Here is a 22,410-nt window from a genome sequence, read left to right as displayed (position 1 = left end):
TTTGCACAGAAAATGCAGGACAGCAAAGAGAAAAGAATCAGCAATTCAGAGAAGAAAAACTGGATCACACAAAGATGGAAAAAATATATAAATATACAGACATGGGTTTTTTTGCTTTTCCCCTCCAGAAGCTGAGTTGAAAGCATTGCCCCAAAGCAGTGATTCTCAAACCTCACCTGCGTCAGGGTCACCGGGAGGGCCTGGGTCTAGCGAAATACCCTCAGTGTTTCTGATTCAGTGGGCCTGGGTGGGGCCTGAGAATCTGCATTGTCGCGGAGTCCCAGGCGATGCTGCTGCTGGTCGTCAGATCCCAGGCTTCAAAAACCACTAGCCACTTTGTGAGGCAGAGGTGGAAGGATCACTTGGGTCCTTGAGTTCGAGACCAGCCTGGCCATCATAGGGAGACACAACTCCCCTCCCCCGCCCCGCCATAGTTTTTTATTTATTTTATTTTATTTTATTTTATTTTTATTTTTATTTTTATTTTATTTTGAGACGGAGTCTCGCTCTGTCGCCCAGGCTGGAGTGCAATGGCGCGATCTCGGCTCACTGCAAGCTCCGCCTCCCGGGTTCAAGTGATTCTCCTGCCTCACTCTCCCGAGCAGCTGGGATTACTGGCTAATTTTTTTTATTTTTGGATTTTTAGTAGAGACGGGGTTTCACCGAGTTAGCGCGGATGGTCTTGATCTCCTGACCTCGTGATCCACCCGCCTCGGCCTCCCGAAGTGCTGGGATTACAGGCATGAGCCACCGCGCCCGGCCTCATAGTTACATTTAAAAAAAAAAAATTAAAAAGTTACTGGGCGTGGTGGCGCTGGCCTGTGGTCCCAGCTACTCCAGAGGCTGAGGTGGAAGGATCGCTTGAGCCCGGGAGGCAGAGGTTGCAGTGAGCTGTGATGGTGCCACTGCACTCCAGCCTGGGCACCAGAGCAAGACCCTGTCTCAAGAAAGATAAAAAAGAATGTACTGGAGATTCTGAAGGCACCGACCATAGTGACCACAGCTGAAACCCCGCAAAGACGGAGGAACCCAAAGAGCCACGGGAGCTGTGGGTGGAGACGACCCAAGAGGCTGCTGCGGCCAGCTCTCAACAGCACACTTCTGGGTGGGACCCCCCGGGGCGGACACCTCCGCTCTCCTTGGCCACGGTACGGGGCGCCCCCTCCCGACGCTCGTGAGTAGTGCAACCCAGACCGCAGACCCGAACCGCCGACCCAGGTGGGCGGGGCCCACCCGGACCAGCCTCCAGCCGCTTAGTGTCCACGGGTTGCTGGGACTGCGAGCAGCCGCGAAGACAGTCCCCACCCCTCGGGTGGGCGGGCCCAAGAAGACCGCCCCGCTCTTCCCCCCCGCGCCTTGACTGGTCAATCTCGCCCGTGCGCGATGACGTCCTGCCTAGGCGGAAAGTTTCCGAGAGTAGCGCGGGAGCTGAGAAGTTGGAGGCTCGGGTTCATCTGGGGAAGGCCTTGAGCAGTTTGTTCCGCTGTCTTCCTGCTTTCAGGTTCCCCGACTGCGTCCCCACGAACTCCCCGTCCTTACCGGTTGCTGCTGTGGAGTGCCTCGCTGTCTCCCAGGTCCCCGAGTGAGCGTCGAGTGGGACCTCTGTGGCGAAGGAAGGCCTGTGTGGGTGGCACTGAGAGGTAGAAGGGGAGGGGAATGTTGGCAGTTTCCCTGCGACCCCGGGGACTTTGCTCGTCCCCGCCATCCACTTCCTTAGGCCTTTGGAGTCGCCGACTGGTCTAATGTCGCCGGGCCTTGTGGCTCTGGGAAATTAGCATTGATTAATCCTCCTAACAATTTTTATTTTTATAGAGACAGACTCTCCCTATGTTGCCCAGGCTGGTCTCGAACTCCTGGGCTCAAGGTATCTTCCTGCCTCGGCTTCCCAAAGTGTTGGGATTACAGGCGTGAGCCCGGCCAGCTCCCAACAATGTTAAGTGCCTGCTAGGAGTCAAGCACTGTGCTGAGCGCAGGGGCTCCCCAAGTCGTTGCGTCCCCAGTGCTTAGTGCCAGGCATTGAGCAGAGGCGCGATTCATATGTGAACTGAAACGAACCCCGTCCCTGAGGAACAGGACCTCTGCTGGGAAGTCAAAGAAATGAATAGTGATTGTATGATGTGATAGGTGGTCAGTTCCTGGTGGGCAGTAATAAAGGGGAGGATTGTTTGAGAAACGGATACCTGACCTGAGCCTTGGAGGAAGAGACAGATACTGGAAAACTAGAGTCCCTGCGTTCTCTCACCACTTGCTAATGGGCCTCTACAACCGCAGGAAACCGCAATAAACCTTTCCCTTCTCCAGATAGATGTCTATTCTTGCAAATAAATAGAAAATGCATTGCAGAGTATTGGTTCTTTCCTTCTCATTAGGTTCCTGGTTTCAGAGAAGATGACCGAAGAACTGGATTTCCTGGGACAGGACTCTGATGGGGGTAGTGAGGAAGTGGTCCTAACTCCTGCAGAGCTCATTGAAAGGTTGGAGCAGGTAAGCATCCCAGACCGAATCCCTTTGCTCCAGTCAGCCTTTTTATTTAGTTCATCTGTGAATATCAGGGATCACAAAATGAGGAAATGGAATTCAGGGCTTATTTCAGGAGAACAGGGACTGGATCTTACCATCTACATGGAAACGGGAAGCAGGAAGGACATCCTCTGTTAGAGACCTCATCATATGAAACACAGCATTCCCAAGTGGGGTCAGTAAGTGACAGCTTTGGGCACATTCAGTGAACAGTTCACAGAGCAAGATCCACGTGATATTTTCAGGGACTGTAGAGGTGTGGTGGGACTGCTAACTTCTTTACCTTAGTCCCTTGAACATCTGCTGTTTCCCTGGAGAATGCCTGTTTAGCAAGAAAATGCTGAAATGCCCGTAAGGGATAACTGGTCATATTCTTCCTTTTTCTCACATGTTTTTTTCTTGAGTCATCTGCTCTCCATATGTCCACGGCTTATCTAAAATCCTTTCTGAAATATTTTTCCTTTTAGTTATAATAGCTCTGACTTATTGCATATTTCCCATGTGCCAGTAACTGTGTTCTTTACACTTATATCTCATGACGCTCTGGTAACAGTTCAGACTATGTGGATTTAAATCTGTCTCTGACACGACTCTGTTACGTGATGTTAAGCAAGTTGGGGAGTTTGTCTCAAGCCATTGCTTGACTATAAAATGGAGATAGTAGGGCCGGGCACAATGACTCAAGCCTGTAATCCCAGCACTTTGGGAGGCTGAGGTGAATGGATCACCTGAGGTCCAGGAGTTCGAGACCAGCATAACCAACATGATAAAACCCCATCTCTGCTAAAAAACAAAAATTAGCCGGGCGTGGTGGCGCATGCCTGTAATCCGAGCTACTCAGGAGGCTGAGGACGGAGAATCACCTGAACCCGGGAGGCAGAGGTTGCAGTGAGCAAAGATCCCACCACTGCACTGCAGCCTGGGCAACAAGAGTGAAACTCCATCTCAAAAAAATAATAAAATAAAATTGAGATGATAATAGTGTCTCCTTCCTAGAGTTTTGGGTTGATTAAATGTGGAATTATAATTGTGTACTCAGCATGCCGTCTGACACGTGGTAAGCGCTCACTAGACGTGAGCTGTTCATAGTAATTATCCTTACCCTCTTGCTCTAACTGCCCCTTTCCAGAGCTCTCTCATGTTTGCGACTTTAGTATTCTTCATTCTTCCCTGCCATACATGATACCATGAATGCCAAAACCGAACTAAAATAATTTTTGAATTATACCTTATATGATGATCCTTACTATTTAGCACTGATTCTTTTTTTTTTTTTTAATTTATTTATTATTATTATACTTTAAGTTGTAGGGTACATGTGCATAACGTGCAGGTTTGTTACATATGTATACTTGTGCCATGTTGCTGTGCTGCACCCATCAACTCGTCACTTACATCAGGTATAACTCCCAATGCAATCCCTCCCCCCTCCCCCCTCCCCATGATAGGCCCCGGTGTGTGATGTTCCCCTTCCTGAGTCCGACTGAGCTCATTGTTCAGTTCCCACCTATGAGTGAGAACATGCGGTGTTTGGTTTTCTGTTCTTGTGATAGTTTGCTAAGAATGATGGATTCCAGCTGCATCCAAGTCCCTACAAAGGACTCAAACTCATCCTTTTTTATGGCTGCATAGTATTCCATGGTGTATATGTGCCACATTTTCTTAATCCAATCTGTCACTGATGGACATTTGGGTTGATTCCAAGTCTTTGCTATTGTGAATAGTATTTAGCACTGATTCTTAATCTGTTTTTATATCACAGACCTTTTTGAGAAACTGGTAAAAACTCTGGTCTTTCATCCCGGAATAACGCACACATGCACCCATGCAGAATTTTGCATATGACTTCCAGGGCATCACAGATCCCCTGAAATCCACCCACAGACCTAGTTTGTGGAACAGCATAAGAGTTCCTTGTTCATTAGGAAAGGGTTCATTAAACAAAAATCAAAAGGCACAAAGCATAAAGGAAAAAAGGGATACATTCCTGGAGTGCAGTGGCATGATCTTGGTTCAGTGCAACCTCTGCCTCCCAGGTTCAAGTGATTCTCCTGCCTCAGCCTCCTGAGTAGATGGGATGATAGGCTTGCGCCACCATGCCCGGCTAATTTTTGTATTTTTAGTAGAGATGGGGTTTCACTATATTGGGTTTCGCTATGTTGGCCAGGCTGGTCTCAAACTCCTGACCTTGTGATCTGCCTGCCTTCGCCTCCCAAAGTGCTGGGATTACAAGTGTGAATCACTGTGCCCTGCCTGTTTGTACTTCTGGATTAGAGTGAAAAGACAGGTCACCATGCTGGGAGAAGATACTTGCAAAATGTTAATATGTAGCTGACCCAAGATGATTATCCACAGTACATAAACAGCTCTTTCAGACTGCCTAATACAGACTGATACCTGGAAGAAGAAGAAAACAAGATGGCCAATAAGCATATGAAAAAGATGTTCAACCTTTTTAGTGATCAGGAAAATGAAAATTAAAATCATGAGATATCATTTCATATCTATCAGATTGGAAGAACTGAAAAACGTGAGCATTGTAAAGTATGGCAAGAAAGTAGAGCAGCTGAGCGCAGTGGCTCATGCCTGTAGTTCTAGCAACTCAGGAGGCCAAAGTGGGAGGTTCGTTTGAGCCCAGGAGTTTGAGACCAACCTGAGGATCATAGCAAGATCTTATCCCAAAAAGAAAAAAATTAAGAATATAGGGCAGGCCAGGTTCGGTGGCTCACACCTGTAATCCCAGCACCTTGGGAGGCCGAGGCGAGCAGATCACCTGAAGTCAGGAGTTCAAGACTATCCTGGCCAACATGGCGAAACCCCATCTCTACTAAAAATACAAAAATTAGCCGGGCGTGTTGTCACGCCTGTAATCCCAGCTACTCAGGAGGTTGAGGCAGGAGAATCTCTTGAACCCAGGAGGTGGAGATTGCAGTGAGCCGAGATCACACCACTGCACTGCAGCCTGGGCAACAGAGCAAGACTCCGTCTCAAAAAAAAAAAAAAAAAAGTAGAGCAATTTGCACACTTATATACTGCCATGGGATGTAAATAGGTGTAATCACTTTGGAAAATAATTTGTTATTGTCTAGTAAAGATGAAGGTGCACATACCTGTGGTCCAGTAATTCCACCCCCAGGTACATACCTAGTGAAAACTTCCGCATATACTCTAGGAGACATCTACTATATTTTCACACATTGCTTGCAATAGTTAAAAATGAAAATAACCTAGATAACCATAAATAAATAGCATTGAGAAAATATACCATGTACAGTGGAAATAACAGTGAAAATGAGTAAAATAACTCCTGAAACAGCATGAATAACAGGAACATAATGTAGAACAATAACAACCATAAAATATGAGCTGCCAAAGAAACTTTATGTAAAGTTCAAACTTGCAAAATTACTGTTCAAGGCAGAGCCACCACCCTTGGGTGATGTGGCACACTGCTGTGCCACAGATGTCTCAGTGTGGACCCCTGCACCTTCCAGGACAGCCAGAGCCCCAGGCTGGTTGCTTTTTCAAGTGAGCATCATTGGGGTCCTTGAAAGGCAGCTAGAGGATGGGCGGCGGGGGGTCTGACAGCACCGCTGTGGCTTGCCGGTGGTTGAGCTAGAGTAACATCTCACGCCTGATGTTCCAGTGCAGTGCCCTGAGTGCAGCCAAGGAAGTGACCCACCACCTGCATGGCTGCCACAGCCAGATCCTGTCTCTTATGCTGTGTGATACAGCCAAAGGGACAGCCTGACAGGACCACTGATGAGAACAGCTTTGGGAGCATATATAGGATACCCTTTAATACCTGTAAAAAGTGATTTAAAAGTTATTACCTGTAGTGCAGATTTGCTCATTTTAATGATTGTTTTAGTTTGCTATGGCCGCAGAGCAAAGTCCCAAAGACTGGGTAGCTTAAATAGAAATTTATTTTCTTAATTCTAGAGGCTCAGGTCAAAGTGCCAGCATAGTTGGCTTCTTGCCAGGCCTCTGCCTTAGGCTTGTAGGTGACCACATTCTCCCTGTGTCCTTGCGTGGTCTTCCCTCTCGTGTGTGTCTGTGTTAAAATTACCTCTTATCAGGACACCAGTCTTACTGGATTATGGCAACTTAATCACTTGTTTAAAGGCCCCCATCTCCAAATATAGTCACAGTCTGAGGTCCTGGAAGTTAGGTAGATTTTTGAGGGGGGACACACTTAAGCCTGTAGCAATAATGAACTGATTGGTATTTAGAATTTTGATCAGGGGCTAGGCACGGTGGTTCAAGCCTGTAATCCCAGCACTTCTGGAGGCTGATACAACGGGATGTCTTGAGGCCAGGAGTTCGAAGACCACCATAGGCAACATGGTAAAACCCCATCTTTATTAAAAAAATTTAAAAAGTAGCCAGGCTTTGTGGTATGTGCCTGTAGTCCCAGCTACTCTGGATGCTGAGGCAGGAGGATCACTTAAGCCTGGGAGGTCAAGGATGCAGTGAGCCATTATCGTGCCACTGTGTGACCAGAAACCAGATGTAGCCATTTCAAGTGTAAAACCTGATTTAAAAAAAAAAAAAAAAAAAAGATTGGATTTTGATACAAGTTTCTCAGTAAAAATTTTGGAAAGATTTATATGAAAGTTTTATACTAATATAAACTTCCACCTAATGTTTTATACTTTATCATCATAATTTCATAATATAAATGAAGTGGTCCCCAATGGTACCCCAGTGTACCAGACAAGCACTATCACTTTCTTTGAATATCCTGTCATGAACAGTTGAGAGGTATTCTATAGAGATATGAACAAATGTAGTGAAACCATAAAGGAAATTCAACACGAAATTCAAGCTAGTGATTACCTCTGAGGAGGTAGGGACACACAGGGACTTGTCACTGTTCTCGTAGTTTGTTTGTTTGTTTGTTTGTTTGTTTGTTTGTTTTTGAGACGGAGTCTTGCTCTGTTGCCCTGGCTGGAGGGCAGTGGTGCGATCTCTGCTCACTGCAACCTCTGCCTCCCAGATTCAAGCAATTCTCCTGCCTCAGCCTCCCAAATAGTTGGGATTACAGGCGTGCCAAGCCCGGCTAATTTTTTGTATTTTCAGTAGAAACGGGGTTTCACCAGGTTAGCCAGGATGTTTTGATCTCCTGACCTCATGATCCGCCCACCTCGGCCTCCCAAAGCGCTAGGATTACAGGCATGAGCCACCACGCCCAGCTTGTTCTTCTAGTTTTAAAAATTATTCAATATTTGGCTGGGCTCAGTGGCTCACACCTGTAACCCCAGCACTTTGAGAGGCCAAGGCAGGTGGGTCACTTGAGGTCAGGAGTTCAAGACCAGCCTGGCCAACACGGTGAAACCCTGTCTCTAATAAAAACACAAAAATTAGCTGGGCATGGTGGCACATGCCTGTAATTCCAGCTACTTGGAAGGCTGAGGCAGGAGAATCGCTTGAACCCGAGAGGCAGAGGTTGCAGTGAGCTGGGATCATGCCTCTGCTCCCCAGCCTGGGCAATAGAGTGAGACTGTCCCTCAAAAATAAATAAATAAAAATTATTCAGTATTTAATAAAAATCAGTCAAAAAGAAATACTGCTCCTAATAAGCCCGTCAGAAAATACGATGTTTTCCCATGCATTATGCAAGGTTTTGTTTGTTTGTTTCAGTCTGCAGAACTGTTGCAGATGCTCAGGCTCTGCACAAACACTTATGACAGTGGCCATGCCCAGCATTTGGTAATGTGTCTTGATGGTGATCATGGAGAGAAGCAGACACTCAAGGACATCAGAAAAAAATAAGTTGAGCCTGGTCAGCATATAATTCTGAGCTATGCTAAAACTACATTTCCTGTAATTGAAAGATAAGTGTAGCTTTCGTCAGTCACTTAGGGATATTTCAGTTCTCTAAGCCTTAGAAGTCTCTAAAATGAACCAAACAGCTGGGCCTGAGTCATAAATTAGAGCTTTAACCTCTGGCTCCGAAACTCCATAATAGATGAGCGCCTGTTTCTATTATGATCCTGTATACTTTGGGGCCATTAGTAAATTACTCAATCTGTATTTTTTCAATCAGATGAGGATAACTATATCCATTTTCTCTGCGATATGATGATGATGAATTAAAAACATTTGTGAAGTGCTCTGAGCTTCAGGAATGAAGAGCTGTGTGGATTGGTGGGTTGTTGCTTTCTCTCTAGACATGGGGTGGTGCTCCCTGGGAGGAAGGAGCTGGTGGAGTAACAGTGTGCCTGGGCTGCCTGGCAAACGGTTTGAACACCAGGTGGTGTCACTTTCAGCACCAGGCGTCATACTAACTGAAGTAAGCAAGGGTTTGTGTGAGTGTCAGTTGAATAGAAGGTTATGAACATATCCTCCCAACTAAAACAGGACATGAGAAAGCAATTGCTAAACGTAGTTTGTCTTCAGAACAGCTTCAGTGTTTCCAGTTGGTGGGCAGACGGTTTTCTCGCCTGCACTGTCCCTGGTTTTTGTGGGACTTGGGCTGACTCACAAGGTTGTTTAGCTCTGTGGTGGATGATGCTTGGTTTTTCTGGCATTTGTCTTTTAGGCCTGGATGAATGAAAAGTTTGCCCCTGAGCTGTTGGAGAGCAAGCCTGAGATTGTAGAATGTGTCATGGAACAGCTGGAGCACATGGTAAGAGTCGCTTGTCTTGGTCTGATAAAGGAGCAGAAAGGTAAAAGCATTTGATGAGCACACTGAGAGCTTGCAGTCTGATAGCAAATCTGTTTTGTTTGGCTCCAACCCACAGTCCAGTTCTTTAAAAAAAAACATTGAATTAGTTATCTATGTTTATCAAGCTTGAGAGTTCTTGTAAATATCTGGATATTGGCTTCCCATGAAAAGTCTAAAATCCTGCATTTCTGCATGAGAACAGTTGACCAGAGCAGTCCTATGAGAGCTGCCCATCCATGTACTCCCTGCTCCCCACAGTCCCTGACTACCCACCCTTCTCTTGTAGCCTCCTAACCTGGCCCCTGCAGACATTTGAGTTTGTGGTCCCTGGCCTAGATTATCTAAGTCTAAATCGTTGTCAACTTCAGAGAAGCTGTGAAATGTGGATATTTCACAGTTTCTCGGCTGGTGTTTTAATACTGCTTTTTAGGCCCGATGGAAGTTTCTTCTGTGTGCTGTATTATCTCCCTTACAATCGGACTGGAGTTCTTCTGGAACCCTCTGGCTGAACATATTCTATTCAAATGGTCATTTTCTAAAAGTAAATGACTATTGTTTGCACTTTATACAATGATAAAATAAAATGAAAACTCACATGATATTTTTGTTTTCCTTGGACTGAAACATAGTCTGGGTCCTCAACGTTGCCAATGATGATGGTTGAACATCATGTTTTTTATAAACCTTAGTTTCTCATTTAATAGGAAGAAAATCTCAGGAGAGCCAAAAGGGAGGACCTGAAGGTCAGCATCCACCAAATGGAGATGGAGAGGATCCGCTACGTCCTCAGCAGCTACTTGCGGTGTCGCCTCATGAAGGTTTGACGTGGAGATACCTGGAGGCATTGAGACAGCGCAGTCTGTAAAGCAGACTGAATGTCCTGGGGAGAACTTGGACTGGGGCCCAGGAGGGTGCAGGACCTGAAGACACTGCTGAGAGCCCAATATCAGTGTAGCTAAAGTGTAAGGAGAGCAAGAGATTGCTCCGCAGAAGCACAGAGAGGCATGTGTTGCCCACTGCGGGAACACCGCACACATTTTTAGTCTGTTCACCTGCTGAGTGAATGGTGCCCCCTTGCATTACAGCATGGCGGTGCTGAAGGGAGAGTCGTTGGCGTTGGTGAATAGGGAATGCTGACTAGAGGAGAACTTGTTTCCAAAATTATTTTGCCTGTCAGATGGCCAGCGTCAATGTCAAATGAACCAGGATGACTTACATTTGCCTACAGCTTTGTGGCTATCTAACTTACAAAAATGAAATTGCAGGCTAGGTATGGTGGCTCACACCTGTAATCCCAGCACTGAGAGGCTGAGGAGGGTGGATCACCTGAGGTCAGGAGAGTTTGAGACCAGCCTGACCAACAAGGTGAAACCCCATCTCTACTAAAAATAAAAAAATTAGCCGGGCGCAGTGGCGGGCACCTGTAGTCCCAGCTACTCAGGAGGCTGAGACAGGAGAATTGCTTGAACCCAGCAGGTGGAGGTTGCAGTAAGCTGAGATCGTGCCACTGCACTCCAGCCTGGGTGACAGAGCGAGACTCCGCCTCAAAAAAAAAAAAAGAAAGGAAAAGAGATTGCAAAAATTCCTATTTTATAACCCTGAGAAATTCCTACTTCCTTGACATTTCATTTGGTTCTATGTGTCTCTTTAGTTATTACAAATAAAATAAATTATCTCTTCTACACGAGAATGCTTCAGCTATCTGAAGACTGCCCACAGTCTCCTCGAAGTCTTCTCTCAGGCACACATTTTAGACATTCAAACCATTTACTCTCCTGGTCTCTAAAAGGGTTCTTGTTTGTCTTTATCCTTCTTAAGTTACACTATCTAAAACTAAACACAGTATCCCAGTTGTAGTTTGACCAAGTTTGTGAAAAACAGCCTGATCATTTCTCTTATTCTGATTATTAAGCTGGTAGTAATGCCAACCACATCACATTAGCATATTTATCACATTAGCATATTGACAGGTACGCTGCCTGAGCTCATTCTTCACTCACATGGACGCTAACCCCTTTTAATATGATAATTATCCCATCCAGTCATTGTCCTCTACTTGCACAGCTTAGGTTTTGGCTCCTTAAGTGTAGGGCTTGATACTTATTCCTCTTAAACTTTATCTTATTAAACTGGGCCATTTCCCTTGTCTCTGGATCCTGATCTTGTCACCTAATGTATTAGCTGTCTCTTAATACTTTATGTCATCAGCCCCCTTGTTTTTTTATTTGCTGAGTTGTGTGTGTTTTGTTTTGTTTTGTTTTTTGACGGAGTCTCGCTCTGTTGCTCAGGCTGGAGTGCAGTGGTGCGATCTCAGCTCACTGCAACCTTCCGCTCCTGGGTTCAAGTGATTCTGTTGCCTCAGCCTTCCAAGTAGCTGGGATTACATGCCCCTGCCACCATGCCCGCCTGATTTTTAGAAGAGACAGGGTTTCACCATGTTGGCCAGGCTGATCTCAAACTCCTGAGCTCAGGTGATCCACCCCCACCTCAGCCTCCCAAAGTGCTGGGATTACAGGCATGAGCTACTGTGCCCGGCCCACATAAGGTTTTTGATGACCAACAGCTGGTGATGACCAGCCAGGGGGCAGTGGCTCATGCCTGTAATCCCAGCACTTTGGGAGGCCAAGGCAGGTGGATCACCTGAGGTTGGGAGTTCAAGACCAGCCTGGACAACATGGTGAAACCCCATCTCTAAAAATGCAAAAATCAGCTGGGTGTGGTGGTGGGTGCCTGTAATCCCAGCTACTCAGGAGGCTGAGGCAGGAGAATCACTTGAACCCGAGAGGTGGAGGTTGCAGTGAGCCAAGATCGCACCACTGCACTCCAGCCTAGGCAACACAATGAGATTCCATCTCTAAAAAATAAAAAACCTTATGTGAATATTAATTAGACTGTGTTAAGGATCTCTCACCAAAGACTTCCTTACAGTTTGACATCTACCCATTGAGTCAGCATTCTTTGTTCAGCCACTTAGGAGTCTCCCAATCCAAGCTGTCCCCCAGCCCCACATCCACAGCTTGCCTGCAAGGGTGTGTCAGAGATGTTGTCCCGTGTCTTATGGTGTGCCTCTCTACCCACACTGTCCCACCTCCAGACCACACGTCCTTCCTCGGGAGAGTTGTGTAAACCCTCTTTACGTTAACCACATCCTTGTCTTTGACTTTTACCAACGTTTTCATGAAGATTTTGCTTTATCCTCACAGATAGAGAAGTTTTTCCCTCATGTCCTTGAGAAGGAGAAAACCCGGCCCGAGGGGGAGCCTTCCAGCCTCTCCCCGGAAGAGTTGGCCTTTGCCAGAGAGTGAGTGAGTGAGCTGTCGGCATGGGGCACCTGGCTGGTTCAGCATGAGGCCTGTCCTCAAGGGCTGTGCGCTGCTGCCTGCTAACCTTGGACGTCCATCAGCTGTGCACACCACAGCAGTTTGAATCCATGTCTTTCAGGTTCATGGTGAACACAGAGACCTATCTGAAAAATGTCGCCTTGAAGCACATGCCCCCTAACTTACAGAAGGTGGACCTCTTTCGGGCAGGTAAACAGGACATTCTCCCTGCAGGTGGCCCACCCATCCTCAGGTGTCCCAGGGTAGGATCCTCTCTTCACTGTTTTTACCCAAATATGGGAAAATAAGTATGTAGATAAACAGAAAGGAGAGGAAGGGTTCTGGCTAAAATCCAAAAAAATAACAGAAAGCAGATCCAATGGTAGTCATTTGAGCATTGCTTCCGTGTTCCCTGGGGTGAGCTGAGCCCCGTGACTGCACTGGTGCTTGTAGACTCGGGCATGGAGCTGCGTTCGCCTTCAGTAGCTAGCCATCTGCTGAGCCTCTGCGAGGTGCTGGCAGCCCTGAGTACCAGTGCTGCAGAGCCCAGCCAACATTGCCCCTGCTCTGAGGGGCTGGCGGTCTCTTCCTCACAGGTCCCAGAATGCGCAGGGCCCGCCTAGCTGGAGGGGAGGGCTGAAACAGGAGGCTAGGGAGACCTCCACTGAGTCCCTGTGGCCTTGGAAGAGGGAGCAGGTTGGAGGGTATGGAAAGACGAGGGAGGGAAGCCGGGGAAGGGCAGCTTGGCCGGAGCCCCTCCACGGGCCTCTGCACCGGCTCCTGAGGGCTGCTGAGCAAGGAAAGGGAGGTATAGGTAGAGCCCTTAACCGTGGATCAACCCACCAGGGGCCCCTGGCTTACAGGATAAAGCCCATGTTCCTCAGTGTTTCACGGTGCGCCAGATCCAAGCAAGACTGCCTCGGGCAAAATTGCCACACCAAATCAAACGCCCTCCAGGGGTCTGGAGCCCGCCTTGTCTACAAGCTGCGCTTAGTGTTCCAAGGCCACGAGCTCCAGTGCACCCAAGCCCTGGAAATTCATCTCTGCCCAGCCTGTGCTGGGGCTGGGGGCCACACGGCCACCCCTGTGGTGGTGGAACAAGGTCTTAGTCCCTTTGGGCTACTCACAGTTCTGGAGGCCGGGAAGTCCAGGATCCAGGCCCCGACAGGTTCAGTATCTGCCGTGGGCCTGTTCCTCATCGATGACGCCTTCCATATGTCGCCACAGAGAAGGGAAGGGGCAAAGGGCAAGGGGCAAGCAGACTCTCAGGCTACTTCCGTAAGATCACTAATCCCAGTCTCTGTGTCCTAGTCCCCTCCCTCCCGCCGCCCTTTTTTTTTTGTTTTTTTATTTTTTGAGACAAGGTCTTGCTTTGTTGCCCTGGCTGGAGTACTTTGACGCTGTCATAGCTCACTGCAGCCTTGAACTGCTGGGCTCAAGTGATCCACCTCAGCCTCCCAAGTAGCTGGAACTATAGGCATGTGCCACCATGCTTGGCTATTATTTTTAAAATTTTTTTGTGGAGACAGTATTGCTATTGTTTTCTAGGTTGGTCTCAAACTCCTGGCCTCAATTGATCCTCCAGCCTCAGCCTCTCAAAATGCTGGGATCACAGGCATGAGCCACTGCCTGGCCTAGTCTCTACTTATAAGACACCAGTCAGATTGGATTAGGGCCCACACTTTCACTTAATTGCCTCTTTAAAAGCCCTGTTTCCGAATACAATCCCATGCTGAAGTATTGGGGGTTAGGGCTTCAACATATGAATTTTGCAGGGACACAGTGTAGCCCATAACACCAGCTGCAAGTCAGACCCATATCAGACTTGTGAAACCCTGAATTGGTCATTTTGCTGAGGCTGCCTGAGGAAAACAAAAGGCCCAATCCGTGTCCAGTTCCCTCCCTGGTCAGCCACTCTGTCTGCATCTTAGAAGAATAGGAAAGGGCTGGACTCCTATCTAAACCCTGAGTGTGCCATACCTCCCAGCAACTTTTCCTTTGTTGACTTTGTTGGCCGAGCATTTCCTGATCACATTATTATTTTCCTGGCAGTTCCCAAACCAGATCTAGATTCTTACGTGTTTCTGAGAGTGAGAGAACGACAAGAAAACATACTGGTAGAACCAGACACAGATGAGCAGAGGTGAGTGGCGTGCGTCTTTCACAGTGGGCACATTCCTCCCAGTGGAGGGCCAGCCGAGCTCTACAGGTGAATATGTTTCCCTCTTTTTCAGGGACTACGTGATTGACCTGGAAAAGGGCTCACAGCACTTGATCCGATACAAAACCATTGCACCTCTGGTTGCATCTGGAGCTGTCCAGCTAATTTAAAACTAGGCATAAACAGCCAGGCATGGTGGCTCACGCCTGTAATCCCAGCACTGTGGGAGGCCGAGGCAGGCGGATCATGAGGTCAGGAGTTCGAGACCAACCTGACCAACATGATGAAACCCCATCTGTACTAAAAATACAAAAAAATTAGCCGGGTGTGGTGGTGTGCACCTGTAATCCCAGCTTCTCGAGAGGCTGGGGCAGGAAGATCGCTTAAACCTGGGAGCAGGAGGTTGCAGTGAGCCGAGATCGTGCCATTGCACTCTAGCCTGGGTGACAGAGCGAGACTGTCTCGAAAAAAAAACAAACTAGGTATAAACTCATGAGGTCAGGGGATCAAGACCATCCTGGCTAACACGGTGAAATCCCATCTCTACTAAAAATACAAAAAATTAGCCAGGCATGGTGGCAGGCCCTGTAGTCCCAGCTACTCGGGAGGCTGAGGCAAGAGAATGGCATGAACCCGGGAGGCAGAGCTTGCAGTGAGCCAAGATCGTGCCATTGCATTCTAGCCTGGGCGACAGAGCAAGACTCCGTCTCAAAAAAAAAAAAAAAATGGCATACACAGGAATGAAGACCTGGAACCCTAGAGAAAATACTAGAAACCCCTCGTATTACCTTGTGCCTGAGGACAATAATAAAGTAGTTCACTAGGCATCAGACATTCCTCATCAGTGCTGTGGGTCACAGGCGTGAAGAGGAGCTTGAGGCAGGATTGCTTGTGTTGCCGCACGTCCTGTGTGCCGCTTTAGCCTGTGTCAGTAGATGGGGCCATTGCTCTGTTTATTCTGTATGCTTGGCGGAGCAGCAGAGGCTCTCAGCATGCCTTTTCCCTTTGTAGTATTTTCTGAGCTAAGGAAAGTCAGGCAGAGGTAGTTCATAAGAAGGCATCACTGCCTGTGATCGGGGCTGCATTTAGCCCTGACCTGATAATGGTATGAGAGTTCATTTAGCCTTTCTGCTGGGAAGATTGTAAATAGATTAAAGAAAACAGCTGTGGCCTTCTCCCATCATACATCATTAGACTGTGTGAACTAACATTTTAGAACCTCTAATATTGGACTTAAAACCAATTTCTGTCATGCTTAACTGAAAATCACAACTAAACCAATAAACCATTATTAAATTTCCATTCTGTGGCAGAAGGCACCTCTGGACGGCTCCCGGCTTGTAGTCTAATGAAGTATGTGCTCCCTGCTGTTAACCCGCAGCCCTCCCCAACTCTCCAGCGGCTTTGCCAGGCCAGCCTCCGGGCCATCTGGCTGTCCTTGGCCAAGGCACTGTTAACAGAGTGACGTTAACCATCCTGTATTGTGACCTCTGTGGCCGCTTTTCTGGTTTAAGTCCTTCACTTTTTCAAGAGGAATGGATGAAATTAACCTAATATGCATGCAGAGTTTCACAGTGATGCTGGAAGGAAGGATGTATAGGCAGTGAATGAATGATCGTTCCTTGAAATGTGATAAAAAAACAACCTGCATTCCATCTTTTCTTCCTGGATGAAGTTGGCAGATTTCCATTTGCAGGATATGGGCTGCGAGAGTAATCAGGGTAACATTGCTGTCATTTCCAAGAGAAATCAGTAGGGGAAGGCAAGGGAGGTGTTTGTTTTTTTTTTTTTTCTTTTTTGTTTTTTGAGACAGTTTCCCTCTTGTTGCCCAGGCTGGAGTGGCAGTGACATGATCTCGGCTCACTGCAACCTCCACCTCCCAGGTTCAAGAGATTCTCTTGCCCCAGCCTCCTGAGTAGCTAATGCACATCACCACACCCGGCTAATTTTTTGTATTTTTAGTTGAGATGGGGTTTCCCATGTTGGCCAGGCTGGTCTCGAGCTCCTGACCCCAGGTGATCCACCCACCTCAGCCTCCCAAAGTGCTGGAATTGAGTCACCGCACACGGCTTGGGGAGGTTTTATTTCTTGACAAAGGTATTTGATACTCGTGCAGTCCCTTGTTTTTTCCAGTGTCTTTACCGCCTTAAGCTACTCATTAAACAAATGTGCGTTGAGCACACAGTGTGCCAGGCATAGTTCAAGGCACCAGTGCCTTGAACCAGGAGTAAGACATTCAGTCCCTGCTTGGATGGAGTGAGAAGTGCCTTGCAGAGAGTTAAAGAGTTAGAGTTACCGGGGACACTGGACTGGGTGGTCTGGGAGGGTCTCACTGGAGAGACAACATTTAGGCTGAGATCTGATTAACAGGAGGCAACTGCAGTGTAGAGGTCAAAAGGGAGGGTGTTCCAGGCAGAGAAGACAGCCTGTGCAAAGGCCCTGAGGCAGAAACAAGCTCTGCTTGAGGTCAGCCTGGCTACAAAGCCCAACTCAAAATAGAAAGTAGTACAGGATAAGGTCTGAGACAGGCTGGGCCCAGATCTTATAGAACCTTGTTAATAAGGATCCCATTTGGTCTTCCACAGTCCTGAGAAGCAGGCAGGGCTAATGGGAAACAGCAAGTATTTAGTGGTAAGCCTGAGATCAGAACCCAAGTCTCCATTTCCTAGTCACATTCTCCCTGTAGTGCTAAGCCCAGAGACCTGAGCTGTTACCTAGAACAGTGCTTCCTAAGCCTTAATGTGCTTACCCATCCCCTGGAGCTCGCCTTAAGATGTAGGTTCTGCCGGAAGCCCAAGTTCGTTTAGTATGTCATGGTTAGTTCAGAGTAAAATCAAGAGTTAGTACCTGATTTATACCTGTTATATAAAGAGACATCTTCACTGTATGATCATTTTGTCACTTTTCAAAAGCACTTAATTCCTGTTCAATTGAAAATGTTTCAAGAACAAACCTAATTGGTCATATTATTGACATTGCACATTTGTATATGTATAAATTTTTGCAAATTAAGAAAAAAAAAAAAGATGTGGGTTCTGAAACAGGGTGAGGTCCAGGATCCTGCCTTTCTAAGGAGCTCCACGTTGTGCAGTTGCTGCTGGCCCAGGGACCACATTGAATGATGGCCCTATGTCTTCGTGCCTCCAGCTGCTGCCCTGTACGTGTCCGACTGCATGAAGCCCTTTACATCCTCTAAAGCCACAGTAAATTGCTCCATTTCCTAAGTTACCTCTTCAAGAAGACTGGTTTTGATATGTCATTTTTAAATAAAGGAGAAGTTGAATTTCAAAACCAAGTGGAACAGGAAATGATATGACTTGGTTGACATTGATGTTAACATTTGGTTCATGGTGAGTGTTTTGCTTTCTTGTTAAAAACTCGCCGCCAAAAGCATGACAGAACATTTTATCAAATGATGGCATCATCCTTTACCATAAGTTTGCCCCTAGTAAGACAGCTCTTCCTGAGACGTGCTTGCAGGTCCCTGTGTGGGTTTTCCCACCGCAGTCATCATCCGTCATCTGTGATGAAGTTTGATGCGTTTACTCCATGCTCATGCCGCAGCAGCCCGCCTGGCTTTGGCATCGCCCTCAGAGGCATCAAACTTTCCCAGCTGCAATGTACAAGAGTTAGCCAGTAAGCTTGCAGAGTGCTTTGGTGTTTTTTTTTTTTTTGGTTTTTTTTTTGAGATGTCGCCCTGGCTGGAGTGCAGTGGTACAATCTCAGCTCACTGCAACCTCTGCCTCCTGAGTTCAAGCGATTCTCCTGCCTCAGCCTCCCAAGTAGCTGGGATTACAGGTGCACGCCACGACACCCAGCTAATTTTTGCATTTTTAGTAGAGATGGGGTTTCACCATGTTGGCCAGCCTGGTTTTGAACTCCTGACCTCAAGTGATCTGCATGCCTCGGCCTCCCCAAGTGGTTGGATTACAGGTATGAGCCACCACACCCAGCCGCAGAGTGCATTTTTAAGCAAACACATCATATGTCAATTCTTCATATAGTGTCCTTTAAGTAATTTCTCTTGGGAAACCAAATATCCCATTTAGAATTCTGTAAGAACTGATTTTTCTCATGTATCTAATCAACTAGCTATGAAAGCCCTCTCGTTATATTGTCCAAAAAACCTTTGTTTTTTAAAAAAGCAAAATCACTATTCTGTACTTATTTAACAGATTTGGTTTCAAATAGCTTGGCTATTTCCGAAAAATCGTATTCATTCCACGGCTAAGAAACAACTACTGGTGTACAAAGAGATGTACTGGCCCAGGCTTGGTGGCTTACACCTGTAATCCCAGCAATTTTGGGAGGCCAAGGTGGGAGGATCACTTGAGCCCAGGAGTTCCAGACCAGCCTGGGCAACATAGTGAGAGACTGTCTCTACAAAGAATAAAACAATTAACCTGGCTTGCTGATGTGCATCTGTAGTCCCAGCTATTCGAGACGCTGAGATAGGAGGATTGCTTGAGCCCAAGAGGTTGAGGCTGCAGTGAGCTATGATTGCACCACTGCAATCCAGTCTAAGTGACAGAGCAAGACTGTGTCTCAAATATATGTATATATATATGAGTTGTTTTTTTTTTTTTTTTTTTTTTTTTTTGAGACGGAGTCTCACTCTGTCACCCAAGCTGGAGTGCAATGGCATGATCTCGGCTCACTGCAACCTCCGCCTCCCGGGTTCAAGCCCAGGTTCAAGTGATTCTCCTGCCTCAGCTTCCTGAATAGCTGGGACTACAGGCATGTGCCACCACACCTGGCTAATTTTTATATTTTTAGTGGAGACAGGGTTTTACCATGTTAGCCAGGCTGGTCTCAAATTCCTGGCCTGAAGTGATCCACCTGCCTTGGCTTCCCAAAGTGCTGGGATTACAGGCATGAGCCATGGCATCTGAGATCCCCCTTTTAGAGTCGAGATACCAGACTCCTTTGCTGAAGGCCACATCACTTCTAAGTAGAGGAGATGTGATCAAACCCCAGTGAGGCCAGGGCACCTGAGTACATCCTTTTCATCTTACCGTAATCTTTCTTTCCACAAAAGAAAAGAAGATCCAAAAATGTTTTCGGCAACGATAGCTTCACTGGAATGAGTTCTCATATTCCAAAAAGACTCATTTGAGGGAATAACCACTACCATTCACATTGCTTTAGAGGAGGTGGCATTTTTCTCAACATAGTTTTCTGTTTTAACCAGGTCCTATTCTACATAACACAATGCTGACAAATTCTGCCTAGCTTGTTAAGACAAGGAAAACCACTTGAAATAAAGCCCGCACACAATTAAACCTAAGTCTTGCTTCTTGTCCAGTTCTATTAGTTTCTATGGAAATAAGAATAAAAGTAAATGACTATTTTTGCCTCTAAGGAATTTACAATTAATCCTGAGAAAATGTCTTAAAGTGTAAACCTAAAAGTATGAGATTCTTTGGTTCAGAAAAAGATTTTCCTAACGGCCAGGCCTAGGGTTAAGAGGAATTTATTTTCTTGGGTTCAGAGATTTGCATATGAGTGTTTTAAGCCTCTTAAGTGGCTTAAAACAACTTGGGACCCAAAGTTGTTGCCAACTCAAATGTAAATGTCTTTAAACTTCAGATTGCTCCTTCTGTTATCACTGAACCTATAATTTTCCTTAAACAGAATTCTGACCATTTCATTGCCTCTTAAAAAGCTTCAGTGGGCCAGGCACAGTGGCTCATGACTGTAATCCCAGCACCTTGGGAGGCAGAGGTGGGCGGATCACCTGAGGTCAGAAGTTCAAGACCAACCTGGCCAACATGGTAAAACCCCATCTCTACTAAAACTACAAAAATCAGCTGGGCATGGTGGCAGGTGACTGTAATCCCAGCTACTTGGGAGGCTGAGGCAGGAGAATCACTTGAACCCAGAGCTGGAGGTTGCAGTGAGCCAAGATCTTGCCATTGCACTCCAGCCTGGCCTAAAAGAGTGAAACTCCATCTGAAAAAAAAAAGCTTCAGTGGTTACCTATTGCCCACAGAAAAGGAAACAGTAAAGGAGATTAATATTTATCTGTGTCCTGGACAATAGGCAAATTGCTTTCCACAAATTATCTCGGTTAATCCTCATAACGACCCTGTGAGATAAGCGCCAGCTCACCACAGTACCCCAGCTTCCTGTTCAAATTATCCTTTCTCTTTCCCTAAATATTTTATAATCTCTTTTTTAATACCTACAGTTTTACTATTTTATCTTTGTTTAAATCCCACCAAATTCTTTGGGGAATTAAGGTGTACAAGTTTTCATATGAGAAACACTGGAGTGATTTGGGCACACACAGCTTTCTGGTCGGCCTGAAATCTCACTTCCAGAATAGGTAATGAAAGTAATAGTGAGAAATGGCCTCTCCCACACCCAGCTTCACGTGTTAAAGCGTGTGCCGTCCACTCCCAGTTCTGTTTGCAGATGTGGCTGCCCTCAACCTCCAGATGAGTGATTTGGCCCTCAATCCGGGTGAGACTGTAGCAGTCCTCCCTTGTTTGTGTAGAAGATCATCAACTTTGCCATCTTCTGGAATCTGAAGCTTTCTGATCTCCAGTCAACAACGTAACATGTACCCTTTGGGTCCTCTTTAGTGAGGTCATGAGTAGGCTGCTGCCCACACTCTTAACAGTTTAACAACTAACACAAGAGAGAGCCTAAGGGCTGTTTCGTTAGTCCATTTCTCTTGGTTCTCCAACTTTTTTTTTTTTTTTGGAGACAGAGTCTCGCTCTGTCGCCCAGGCTAGGGTGCAGTGGCGTGATCTTGGCTCACGGCAACATCTACCTCCCAGAGTTCAAGCAATTCTCCTGACTCAGCCTCTGGAGTAACTGGGACTACAGGCACATACCACGATGCCCAGCTAATTTTTGTATTTCTTGTAGAGATGGATGGAGTCTCACCATGATGCCCACACTGGTCTCGAACTCCTGAGCTCAGGCAATCCACCCACCTCAGCCTCCCAAAGTGCGAGGATTAAAGGGTGAGCCACCACGCCCAGCCGTCCAACTTTTACTTCTGCATCAAACTGGATCCCATAAGTCAGTATTTCTGGATAAATGTATTAGTTCTTTGCTTTTAGCAAAGAGACAGCCATGTGAATAACATTTCCATGTTTTCTGAAAATTACAACTGAAGGTATTATCAATTACATATCCATTGTTTCTATATAAGAATCCCTGTAATAAATTTTTCTCAGAATTTAGTGCAAGTAAAAGTTTGTATCTTCAAACTTTATGGTTCATTTTATCAGACAAATGAGTCCTATGTGTTCCCCTTCCCGGCCTCCCTACCAGGAACTCAGAGCCACTTTGTGTGCCTCCTGCCTCCCTCCCAGCTTCCTTGTGTCTTTCCTTAAATAGTTTCTGATCTCCTTACAATACCTACAGTTTCAATCTAATATTTTGCCTTAATTTTAAAAGCTACCCCAAATTTGGGGAAGAATTACGTAAAAGTTATATAAGTACATATTAGTAACTTGGACATATATTAGTAGCCTGAAGTTCCCACTTTTTAAAACATATATGGGAATGATGATTAATAAACCATTTGACAGTGTATTTATTCCTAAGTAGGAAAATTCATAAGCAAAAGTGGTAATGAAGGCAGGAGGTATAGTGTCCTCTCACTCTAGCACTTGTTTAAAAAGAGTGGCCAGGTCAGGTAAGTGACCCAGTAAGGTGCCAGGTATAACTCCATTCACTTTAGTCAACAAACAAGTAGGCTGGCTGGGTGCGGTGCCTCACGC

At 46.3% G+C, this 22,410-nt stretch overlaps 1 protein-coding gene across 6 annotated transcripts; it reads left to right on the top strand.

The window, feature by feature from the left end:
* The first annotated feature begins 1,311 nt into the window (after positions 1–1,311).
* On the top strand, positions 1,312–21,867 carry LOC105476538 (GINS complex subunit 4). 6 transcript variants are annotated; one of them, XM_071068341.1, is made up of 9 exons: positions 1,314–1,640; positions 2,370–2,484; positions 9,065–9,151; positions 9,895–10,008; positions 12,394–12,491; positions 12,632–12,720; positions 14,563–14,653; positions 17,716–20,445; positions 21,548–21,867. In XM_071068341.1, exons 2-8 carry the CDS (start codon positions 2,389–2,391, stop codon positions 17,741–17,743), a joined length of 603 nt encoding a protein of 200 aa, XP_070924442.1. In that variant the 5' UTR covers positions 1,314–1,640; positions 2,370–2,388; the 3' UTR covers positions 17,744–20,445; positions 21,548–21,867. The 6 variants fall into 6 exon arrangements, with proteins under 6 accessions (XP_070924441.1, XP_070924442.1, XP_070924440.1 ...); XM_071068339.1 differs by having other exon boundaries at positions 1,316–1,574; positions 14,745–20,445; XM_071068338.1 differs by having other exon boundaries at positions 1,316–1,582; positions 14,745–20,445.
* The last annotated feature ends 543 nt before the right edge of the window (positions 21,868–22,410 follow it).

Source organism: Macaca nemestrina, chromosome 8 (genome assembly GCF_043159975.1).
Source record: "Macaca nemestrina isolate mMacNem1 chromosome 8, mMacNem.hap1, whole genome shotgun sequence".
Classification (NCBI taxonomy): Eukaryota; Metazoa; Chordata; class Mammalia; order Primates; family Cercopithecidae; genus Macaca; species Macaca nemestrina.
The sequence above is the reverse complement of the archived record's forward strand: the minus strand, read 5'-3'. Positions and strand labels throughout refer to the sequence as shown.

Bases quoted from the DNA above. Each gene is read 5' to 3' on its own strand.
- LOC105476538 (XM_071068339.1), top strand. From the start codon at position 2,389: ATGACCGAAGAACTGGATTTCCTGGGACAGGACTCTGATGGGGGTAGT. The intron at 2,485-9,064 runs GTAAGCATCCCA...TTTGTCTTTTAG, and splicing joins TCATTGAAAGGTTGGAGCAG to GCCTGGATGAATGAAAAGTT. The intron at 12,721-14,562 runs GTAAACAGGACA...TTTTCCTGGCAG, and splicing joins GGTGGACCTCTTTCGGGCAG to TTCCCAAACCAGATCTAGAT.